This window comes from Rhineura floridana, chromosome 5 (assembly GCF_030035675.1).
Source record: "Rhineura floridana isolate rRhiFlo1 chromosome 5, rRhiFlo1.hap2, whole genome shotgun sequence".
Classification (NCBI taxonomy): domain Eukaryota; kingdom Metazoa; phylum Chordata; class Lepidosauria; order Squamata; family Rhineuridae; genus Rhineura; species Rhineura floridana.
The window spans coordinates 132,022,720-132,034,765 of record NC_084484.1 but is presented as its reverse complement, the minus strand read 5'-3'; the positions used below and the strand labels follow the sequence as shown (position 1 = coordinate 132,034,765).

General features: G+C 40.4%; 1 protein-coding gene across 9 annotated transcripts in view; it reads left to right on the top strand.

Moving 5' to 3' along the window:
- PHLDB2 (pleckstrin homology like domain family B member 2) overlaps positions 1-12,046 on the top strand; it is a 115,589-nt gene that overhangs the window by 97,966 nt on the left and 5,577 nt on the right. For all 9 annotated transcript variants that reach the window (XM_061628086.1, XM_061628088.1, XM_061628090.1 and 6 more), the window contains 4 exons: positions 4,688-4,892; positions 5,294-5,384; positions 6,934-7,080; positions 11,034-11,253. In XM_061628086.1, the coding sequence (XP_061484070.1) occupies positions 4,688-4,892; positions 5,294-5,384; positions 6,934-7,080; positions 11,034-11,253 (663 nt within the window). The remainder of the gene's footprint in view (positions 1-4,687; positions 4,893-5,293; positions 5,385-6,933; positions 7,081-11,033; positions 11,254-12,046) is intronic.

Here is a 12,046-nt window from a genome sequence, read left to right as displayed (position 1 = left end):
CTCTGTTGCTGACATTTAAAGCTGGTAATTTCTACAAAGTCAAGCAAATATCCGTTTTGTATGCCAGCAACAGATGATTTACATGAAAATAAATAAGAGAAGAAATAAATAAGACACAAGGCTAGATATCTCTTCACACACTTCATAGTACAGGCTGGCAAACAAGCTTTACACAGGTTGCTTGCCCACAAAAAACTCTAATCCTAACCCATAATATAGATACACCTATGCTTATTAAAGACTTGACTTTCTTCTGGCCTGGAAATGATCATTGCTTGGTGCAGGGTACCAAGTGAATATCTATTTGCATGATTACTTAACAGCTGCTCTGACTGACAGGAAAATAGGTATCCTAACAGTTGTGGGCAACTTTGTCCCATGGTTGGCGGAAATATTTTATTTATTTATTTATTTGAGGACTTTGTAGCACATTCTTCACTCAAGGGTCCAAGGGTGGCACACAATAACATTAAAATCACAATGAACAATAAAAATGTAAGCCAAACAAATCACACATAAAATTAATAACAATAACAATAAAATTAATAACATACTCAAATAAAAAAGGCAAAAGCAAAAATAAAACATCACCATGCATGTCATCACTCGCCAAAAAAGGAAGTCTTTATCTGTTGTCTGAATGAAAATAAGGTCGAAGCATTACACATTGCAGAGGAGAGGCAATAAATCCTTTCTTGCTGGGTACAGCTGGTTACATCTACCTTCACTTACTACCACCAGAGCAGGGGCGGCGTCTTGTCAGCCACATTGCTGTGCTCACCAGGATGGAGGGAGGGACAAGACAGTGGGGAGACTGGCACAGTGCAGGCACATGGGCAATAATGCCAGTTTGGCTCCCTGCTAGGGCCCCCAGCTCCACAGTATTATAGAGGGCTGCTTGTCTCCTCTTTAAGTGACTCCTCTTTTCCCTCTTTATTTACCAAAAGCATGCATGTTCTTGTGCTGATAGTGCAAAAGGATTATCTAGCATACAAAGCAACACTTTATGGAATTGGACATCTCCATGTTTTCTGAGTTGGCAAATTTAGAAGGATGGTACAAATTATTTCTGTTAGCATACATGTAGGGGAGACAGACCCTGAGGTGGGGTAACAGACTGGTCTGTATAACACTGATCCAAAATAATCAAGGGGGGGGGAAAGGATATTTTAAAGGGTGTGTCTACTTGATTGTGTTCCTTATGAAAACAAATCCTTTCACAAGGATAATTGTGATATTAATACAGACTACATTGGAAAATGTTACCATAATGACGTTTTAAATGACTGGTATTGCTGTTGTACATTTGTGTTTTAATTTTCTGGTAATAATTTTTCTGTTTACCTCTGAAAACCTTTAACCCAGTTTGCTTTTCTGTCAAATGTAGTATTAACACTTCTTCATGGATTAATGGTCAATTGAACATAATATTGTAGATTTCCCCTGGATTAGTAACTTCATATTTTAGTTCGAATCCCCACATAGCCATGAAGCTCACTGGGTGACCTTGGGCCAGTTAATGCCTCTCAGCCTCATGAAAACCCTATTCATAGGGTCGCCATAAGTCGGAATTGACTTGAAGGCAGTACACTAAAATCCTTTGTGCTTAAGGATCTGTTGCACTCCTAAATATCATCTAAATATTTATATCCCTAATTTCTTGCATCTGTTTTAAGTTTGGATAATACTGTTTTCTTTAAGATACTAACTTTGGGCACTTAATTTACCATGCCATCATTCAAATAATAATTCTCCTTAAAACAGCCATCTTTCAAATCATCCTAAAGAGTGCAGTATACAGTCTTCACATTTTAAGGTTTTGGGGGGAGGGACAGCCTTGCTGTAGTTGGACTGTAATGCTGCTGTCATATGCCCCCCCCATTTTAAAAAAACGGGAAAAAAGCACATAGCAATGAGTCTACAACAGAAAAAACTGAATGCCAAATGCTATGGACAAACAATGGGGTAATGATGTCACAAGTTTTCAAATGCGTCTGGATAGCCCAGATCCCTTCCAAAACTTACTTTCCCTATATAACTTCATTACATTATCTCCTCTGCTACCCAACCCCACTGTCAGCTTTTTCTTGCTGGCCCCAGTCTTCTTTAACCCATGTAGCACGGTACTCATTTTTCTTACTCAGTTCATTATTGGTTGCCAGGAAGATCTTTCCCCATGCAACACTCAGCATTAGACTACAATGTCTAATTGTACACCGCCCTGAGAGCTTTCTGCTATAGGGCGGTCTAGAAATGTAATTAAATAAATAAATAAAATAAATAAGAGCAGGCAGGATACGCTCTTTTGTACCAGCACAATGGTGTCAGAACCAGACCCCAGCTGGGAGTCTCTAAAAATGTAGAAGGCAAATCATTGCCATTAACATGGATGTGCATTTATCGTTTAAGGATTTTGTGTGGGGGCCTTTTTCAAAAATAGTGGTTGGAGATGGCATGCTGTGCACACTGAATACTGAGCCTCAGAGGCTGCAGCTGGGTTAGTAGAAGTTGTAAAGGTCTAGTCCAGGACTCCCAATTCCTCCTAATGGCTTCCTTTTCCTTCCTCCACCCAACCCAGAGTCTCATTTCTGATGCTATGTAGGCTTTGATGCATTCTGGTGCTATGTAGGCAATGAGAATAAATATGAAAAGAAAAAGGGAACATAAAGTTACGAGTAAGAAGCTGTAACAAATAAAACAAAAAATTCTATTACCAAAACAAAAGTGGTCTTGGAGTTACATTTAGCAATAATTAAGGAAGAAATCATTTTCCCTAGTAAGAATATAACATTTATGTAAGTTTTAGTTTGTATTTTGAAAGTGTCCAAAGTTGTCATGTGGTACATTAATTTTAATTTCTCCTTGAAGAAATTAAAGTAAGAAGACATCTAACTGATAGCTAAAAGCAGTCAGCACTTGAAGAACTTAAATGTGATCTTTTCTGGAATATGTAACCAAAGTTCTCAAAATGGGAAAGTAATAGCAATTTATCTTTTCTTCATTCTCTCTTTTACAACAAAAACCCAAAAATGTTAAGGAGCAATTAGTCATTCCAAAAGTGCAAGTATTAAAGGTAATTTTTGTCCATTGTTGCAAAATATATCCTGATAATATTTCCCATTGTTCTAACAATGAAAGCTTCCTGTGCCTAAGGTGGTCATGCTTGCCTTCAGGTTATATTTCATATCATTAATGGTTGCGTATGAAATTGCGACTGAGGGGGGTGAAATAAGACACAAACACATTAGCTTGGGTTGAACAAGGGCCACTTTATTAAATCATAACATAAACCCCTTTTAAAGTGACCTGCAGAGGGAAAACCTAGGTGCGGGAACTATCTTTAAGCAAGCATCTTGCCATACAGCTCTCAGGTGACCAGCCCCTGCTAGGGGAAAGGGCAAGCCCATCTGCTTACCCCTCACCCCGGCCACACCTAGTAGGTGAGTAGGGGGGGCTTCTTCCATCACCACCCCCTGGGGCCGCACAACCCTCGGGTGGATGAGTTAAGTAGGCCCCAGAAGCAGCCCATATCCTGCCCTTGAGCCACAAAGCCCTGACAGACAGGCCTCTGGAACTGCCAATCACCTCCAAAGGTGCCTAAGGGGGCCACCTAGCTGTCCTTAACTATTTCCTTTCCCGCACCTTCCCATACCCGTGCCATAATAAAAGTGCCCTGCTAGGGCATTACTTTTTGATCATGTCAAATTAGCCAAATAAGCTGAATCAACCTAGTAAACACAATGCCCCCTAACCCAATTTCCTCCCACCCAAGCAGTGTGGAGTAGGCAAAAAACCTGCCCGCCAACAAGGGTGGGCAGGATAAAAATTCCTACTCTGCCCCGAAGCAACCCGAACACACCACAAAAGAGAGGGAGGGAGGGCGGGGTGGGCGTCGTGAGCAGAAAGAGGAGGATGGGAGGGGCGGCCTGGCTTAAATAAGCCCAGTGCCCCACCCCTCCACGCCGCGCACGCATAAAGGCTGCGACGCGCGACATTGCCCTTAGCCAAAGTGGCAGCAGCGGCATCGCCTCCCCATTCGCAACTATGCCTCACCTGTCCACACTGCGTGGGCGAGCGAGGCTTCATTTATGTGAGTTGCAAACTATTCTAACAGAGTGATGATTATTTATTATTTATTTTAAAATATTTCTAGGTCACCTTTACAGGTAATGCCCATCCGAGGCTGCTTACAACAATAAAAAATACCAACAGAGGGAATCAACAGTATAAAAGCTAAACCTATCTGATCCCATCAGAATAAAAATCAACAAGACATACATACTCAGCCAACCCATCAAACGCTTTTCATAGCAGCAGTAATCACAGTCCAGTCACATATAGTATCAATCTATTTCCACAGTTTCATCTAGTAGTCAGGGCATTGTAGATGTCACTAGATATTGGCCAGGTGGCAACCCTGTAGTCTCAAATGTCATTTTACAAAAGGAGATAAAGACTGACAGAAACATGTGCCAGAATACTGGTCAGAAATATGTCAGATGCTGTTAAATCCAATTAGCTACTTAGTTTCCTAAGAGTACTAATAAAAATGAGCAACGCTTCAAACCTAGATAAGAGTTTAGAATACAATAGTGTTCAAAATGCTTGTAGTGCTTTTATGTTAAGAATATTTTTTAAAATATAAAAGGTAGGAAAATTAATTACTATTTTCTGCTTCTCATTTTAGGTTATAACCAACATATATGTGAAGATCAAATCCAGAAATCTCCTGAATTCTATAGCAGAACTGCCTCTGAATCAAATGTATATTTGAACACCTTCCATTATCCTGATCATTGTTTTAAGGACCATGCCTTTGACTCTCTAAGCTTAGATAGTTCTGACAGCATGGAGACCAGCATATCTGCCTGCTCTCCAGATAATATCTCCAGGTAAATTATGGCAATATTTAATACTTGAAGTAAATTTGGCACATAAAAGATGCAGATTGCTTTTTTTAAAATGCCATTTAAGGGCTTATTCAGCCAGCACCCAAAAAATAATTTATTTCTGGAGACACCCTTAGTTCACTTTTCATGGATTGCTGGGGGCCATACAGAACAGTATTTTTCAGGCATGTACATGCATGTATAGTTTCATTAAACTGCAGATGGACCAGAACCTGCATTTCTCCCTGTGATTTTGCCTCAATTAACTTTGCAGCATTAAATATATTGTTTACACAGCATTTGTGTGTAGCTAAGGTAACTAGGACATATCCATATCAACAAAAAAGCTCGGTTTACATGTTTAGTACTGAACTATTTTCTGAAAGGCATATTTTTTCTTATAGTGCCAGTACTTCAAATGTTGCAAGAATAGAAGAGATGGAAAGACTTTTGAAACAAGCTCATGCTGAAAAGACTCGATTGCTTGAATCCAGGGTAATCTAAAAATAGTGACACTGTTATAGTACAAGTTGAGGTTGTATTGTCAGTAATTTCTGAAACTGTTATATTTTCATATAATTCATTGAGAATTCTTTCTTTGCTCATGCTTCAGTGCCTTTAAAATTACTATTTTATCCACTGAATATCCTGCCTAAGAAATATGCAATATGATCCAGAGGTTCTGTGCTTTTAATCCAGGGTTAGCCTACAGCACAAGCAAAACAAGCTACTGCGTGAGGAACAAGTATTATTTTTAGGGGCAGTAATGAAGCAGGACATAGTCTAAGATACACACCCCAAGAGGTCCCTGCGACATCAAATAGGAGATTGCAGTCACAGGATATCAAAATGTATTGGGCTGGCCCTGACTCAGTTGCATCCTTGCTTGTTCTAAGAGGAACTTCAAGTAGGAGCAAGAATCAATGGGATAGACAAACAATATATTTATTAGTCCAATGTGTTTTGGACCCTACTGGTCCTTCTTCAGGGAAATGCAGAGAAACAGAGATTCATCATTTAGATGTACGGCTTTGTCACATCTAAAGGCTGCATATTTTTCTGAATATTTCCGGTTCCTCTTTTGTGTTCCCATTTTTGTGGCATTTTTCTAAGAGGAGCTATTGTTTTGACCTATATTTGGAGATCTAAAAATGATTAACCTCATACACTGGCTTAAATCAACAATAGCTTAATACCGGCTTTGACCTCTGAATGCAATTATTGTGCCTTTAGATCAGTTTTAGGACCCACTACATATTTAGTCAAATTATGCCTCTCTTATCAGCACTGGAAAATAGGGCTCAGACTGAGCTTTCTGCAAGACCTGAGGGAGAAGCGTTTTATGGTTGAAATGTTTTCCCTGTTTTTTAAATTGAGCATCATAACATATAAGCTTTATGACTGAGCCATGAACCCACTTTTCAATAACATTCTCTTGCACAGGAGACAAAATCCCCCATATCTTTAGCATAATACATATAGCCACTGTGAGCAGTAGATATTTTCATTAGTCTCTTTTAACAACTGTATTATAGCTAAGTGATTCAGAATATGTCACTCATTCTCATTTGCAAACTTACTGACACATATGTTAACAGGAATAATTAGGAAGTAAAACCTTGACAAAAACATTTACCTTACTCTTCATTCTGTGCCAAGATCTCATCATTTATGTTTGGTTCCAGCATTAATTCCCAGTCTCATTTTTAAGAGCATATCTAAGACTCACAGAAGAGTGTGCTTTTGTTCTTTACATCTAAATCTTGTTATACCAGCACATGAGTTCTTAGAACATTAGTTCTTAGAACATTTTTCTGTTAGCATTTGCAATCAGCTATCCTATTAGAGCACTGACCACCAACAATGCTCTATTATTAAGCAACAACACCCTGGCATTAGGCAATAAAATTTTTTAGGATCAGAATGCCAGATTCATGAATGAATTTGTAGAGAATGTGTTTGAGACTGATGAGAAGTTTAACAGATTTGGTTTTTTAAAAAAACAGTTAACTTATGATACATCATTGTATGGTGTGGCTTTTAGGAACGAGAAATGGAAGCTAAAAAAAGAGCGCTGGAAGAAGAAAAGCGTCGCAGAGAGCAATTAGAGAAACGATTGCAAGAAGAAACTAGCCAGCGACAAAAACTAATTGAAAAAGAAGTCAAGATACGTGAAAAACAGAGATCACAGGTATAGAGCCTGTAAACTGAAAATGGAGGGACTGAAGGAGAAATAAAATATTAGAATGGGAAATTCAGAGGATAACACAATTGCAAGCATGCTGCCATGGATTTCCACTGTGACAATCCTCATGATCTATGGAATAAAGCAGGGGTTGCCAACCTTTTTCAGCCCCCGGGAACATTTGGATTCTTGATAGACTGCTGTGGGTGCCACCCCCTCTAGTCACTTCTCTCCCCCTCCTCTGGATCAGTCCCCTTGAAAGTTGGAAAGAGAATGTATCAGGGCCAGCGCCAAAGGGTGGCCAGGTTGGGCCCTGGCCAAGGAACCCTGCGGTCCAGAGCCCTCGTTAGGGTGGGAGAGTAGCGTTCCCCTGACATGGATCACAGGGAGGGAGCTTCCAGCCCGCCTGTTCGCTCGCTCCACCTACCTCTCTCCTGTCTGCTGCTGCTGTGCGAGCTGCATGTGCAGGGCTGCCATCAGCCAAGATGGTGACGGAGGCTTCTTTAAGGGGCTGATGCCCCTACTGCCATCTTGGTTGATGGCAGGCATGTATGCACACATAGCGTACCGCACATGCGTGCCATCAACCAAGATGGTGGCGGGGGCATCAGCCCCTTAGAGAAGCCTCCGCCACCATCCTGGTTGATGGCAGCCGTGCACGCGCAGCAGCAAAGACAGGTAGGTGAAATAGGCAGGAGCCGCATGCCCAGGGCAGGCTGGTACCCAAGGGCCCAGTCATGCCTGGCACTGGCCCTGGAATGTGTGCACACATATTTTGCTTTTTTTCCAAGGGATGTTGGCAAAAGGCGGATCCAGTAGAATGAATGTGAGTCTTAAAAAGCACATAAAGCTGAAAGGGGAGGTGGAAAATATCACCACTTTTCCAATTTCCTCCGTCTGCTCTATGTATTTTACAAGGGAGAAAAAGCTAACCACCCTTACCACTTCATAACAAAGGGGTCAGTTAGTTGGAGGGGTGCTCAGGACTTTGTGGGCACCAAGGGAAGACCTCGGGCACCATTGCACTCAGGGGCACCACGTTGATGACTCCTTGGATAGGGACACATTCCTTCCCTTAGTATGAATAATATGGTGCAATGTACTTTGATCAACAAGTAGAAGCTTTTCTGTTACTGCTGAGGGCACATCCATATGGCAGCTGTCTGTGATCCCTGCCTGATTGCTGTAACATAATAATAGGAGTACAGGAAAATTGGTCAACCTCCTGTCAACAGTGGAAGGACAATCATTCTGGTACTATAATTGTACAGGACAGCAGTATAGAATGATGATAGACCAGTGCTGGCTGAAGTGTAGTAGACTATTGGGAGTGGATGCATCCACCATGTAAAACAAATGTCAGGTGTTTGTGCACAAACATCCACATGTTCCAAATTCCTCCTCCAAATGTCAGTAATAGGCAATACATGAAAAATGGCTGAAATGCATAACACAGATTTTGCTGAGCCTTGGGCCATATTTGAAAAATTCCCATGTGGATGATGTGTCAGTTGTTCTCTAACTGTGTAAACTGATCACATAGACCCTGAATTGGAAGTTCATGAAAGCAGCACTCACTTTTCACACTCTTAGCGCAACAAGCTGAGCATAATTATAGCTATTTTGAGGATCACACAAAGTTTGTGGTCGTGTATAATGTGACTGTAGGAAAGCTAATTAAACACACATGAGCAGAAGCTGGAATGTAAGTAGAAACAGTGCTAGGAAAAGTCTTTTAAGCAGTCAACATGTTGCAATTTCAAGGAATTCTAAAAACACCTAGAAACTGCTGGTCTGAATAACAGAAGCCTCTTTGACCTTGCACAGATTATTCTTTTTTTCTAAAAATCACATTGGTACTCTGTATCACCTGCACTGCTTCAATTAAAAATGAACCCAGTCTGCGTCTGTGCTGGAATAGCTTTTTAAAGATGCTTTAAACCCTTTTAAAATATTTTTTAACTTTAAAAAAGTTTTTAAAGATGTTTTGTTTTAATATCAATCAATCATCAATCAAAGTTTTATTGCAGGCCATAGGCCATCGCAATCAACATATAAACCAATCAGTTAAACAACATCAATATAACAAATTTACAGTTACAGAATTAACTTTATAATAAAATTGATTAAAATGACATAGCATAACTATGTGAAACTGTGTAAAACTGTATAAAATAATGAACTCTAGCCGACCTGGGCACCATGTTTAACTAAATATTTAACTCTCAGGTTTTGGGCTGCGAGGGCATAGTGGGCCACTTGATAAGTGGTCCAGCAGTCTTTATCAGCTAAAAGATAATAAATATATTGGTTATCCGTACCAGGACCGATCCGGTTAGTTATTATGTCAATGAATCTAGATCTGGGGTGCTCGTAGATCGGGCAATCAAATAAGTAGTGGATCAAGTCTTCTACTTTCCCTCCTTGGCAAATACAAAGCCGCTGTTCATAGGGAATATTATGATAGCGCCCAGTTAGCATAGCGCTGGGCATGGTTTGGAATCGCAGGGCTGTAAAGGCCTGTCTTAAGTGGACAGGTAGATGGAAAGTTAGATAGTTTGCCCGTTTGTGATCCAGTTTAAAAAGGCTATACCATCTTGAAAACTTGGAGTTAGAAATTTTCAAGTCGTCCAGCCAAGCGCAGTGACATGTTAGCTGCTCATGAATATTATACTTATATAGTGCTTTAATAGACATTGCTGGAATATGATATTCAGCTAGGATCGCCCGGAATTTAGAGGACCAGAAATTATCATATATAGCCACCTCAAAACAAGCCTTCGCCAAAATCTTAGAGTTTGAGTTAGATAAGGTTGTCCAGTATGACAATAGGGATTTATGTATTCGAGCACGAACTGGGAGAAAATCAGTTTCAGTTCTTAAAAAAGCGGCAGGCGTGCCAGGGGGTAGGCAAAGAATATGTTTTAAGGATGTTTTTGTTTTAATATATTTTAAAGTCTTTTTTATGATGGTTGAAGTGTTTTTAGTGCTTTTGTTTGCTGCCCTGGGCTCCTACTGGGAGGAAGGGTGGGATAGAAATCAAATAATAAATAAATAAAGAGGCAACTTCAAATGACGTGACAGCTCTGTCTGTGATGGCTCTTCCACATATTAAATTGCTATCATTACTTGAGAACTGCAGTTAGAAACATTCCTTACAGATAAATGTAGGTAAGGGGTTCTGTTGATGCTCCATTGTGTATTACTTGCATTTTATACCTGCCTGTTTTTGTAAATCACCTTGTAATCATTTTGATTGAAGGCAGCACATGTGATTTTAATAATAATAAGTAAATTACTGTCCACGTTTGCCACTAAGAAATATTGGTGTGAGAATGCCAATTTAATTTGAAGTTTTTAGTCATTCTAAATAAAATTATCCCAGAGGAGGACACGTTTTGTTATATTAAGCCTTTGAAGCCTTCTAGAATGAGACTGATACTAGGTTACCTGTGATATAGCCAGCAGAGGTCACTGTATCACCTGTCATCCCTGTATTTCCCCAAGGTGAAGACCAAACTAGACAAGGCGACTGAGAACCGTGATCAGATGTTTCCTTGCTTTTTTGTAAAAAGCAGTCACTCCCCCCTCCCTCCCTCCCTCCCTCCCAATTCTGATTAGTACTATGGGACTTAATGGGATTGTGACACTCTCCTTCACCTATAGTTATATATTTACATTTAATATTTTTACATGTATACAAAATATGTGAGGGCTATGGCTTCAAAATATGATGTGCAGTGCTGATGCCTTTGGGAATAAGACAGAGATTATATATCATGAGAGCTGGTGACTCTTTTGGTTTCTAAAGCTCTTAACTATGTATAGGATTGCAATACACAAAAGTACGTTTCAGATTAGGTATCTTGTTTCAGATTTTGAATACACATTAATTTTATATGTAACTAGAGAAATGAAGAAAATACTAATTTATTTTTATTTGTTGCTGTTCTGATTAGTCTCGCCCCTTGACTCGCTATTTGCCAGTCAGAAAGGAAGATTTTGATCTACGCAGCCACATAGAGACAGCTGGACATAACATAGAGACCTGTTACCATGTTTCACTTACTGAGAAGACCTGCCGAGGTTTTCTTATTAAGATGGGAGGGAAAATTAAAACATGGAAAAAACGATGGTTTGTGTTCGATAGAAACAAGAGAACATTTTCTTACTATGCAGGTGAGTTGTATGGAGCCCTCCTGTGGCTTGTCTATTAAGATGCATCTGTTCTGCAACTAGTAATTTAAGTTTACTTGTTGCTTGTCTACTCATCTCTGTTTATATTTTGTCTTCTAGTAACTCATAGAACTCCCTAATGCTCTAATGCATGTAGTCACTACCCAGATAAAGGCATGCAGGGAATCCTCTTCTTAGCAAACCCAGTCATTATATTTGATTGGAAGGAACTCTCACCAAGCCTAATGAGACTTGCAGCAAGACTAATGTGCAATCCAATACACGTCTACTCAGTAAGCTTCATTGGATTCAATGGGACTTACTCCCAGGTGTGTGTGTACTAGATTGCAGCCTTATTTCCTGGTAAGAATACTTTGGATTGCTGTCTTAACCACAGTCCTAGCCTCTGGCTGGCAGTGGCGGAGTTTTACGGGGCACCACTGCTAGCACCGCATCCATAGCCCACTGCTCAGGGCGGCAAGGGCAGAAGTAAGAGGGTAGGAAAAATGCTCTGCTGCACCAGCTACCAGATTGAGCCTGTTGCTATCACGTGTCAGCAGCAGGGCTATCTCAGGATTCAACTGATCTGTGCCGGCCCAGGCTTGTCCCCATCCCCATCCTGAAAACATCTGATTTGGAGGATTTCTGCTGACTACCATCAGTGGGGATACTGCTGGTGGTAGCTTCCACCAACCCACCATTTGGGTGGGTGCATGGGTCATTCCTGATAAGTGGAGCTTTCCTGCTGGCAGAGCTGGGCAGAGGGACAACTCCACTCCATCCAAATCACCCTGTT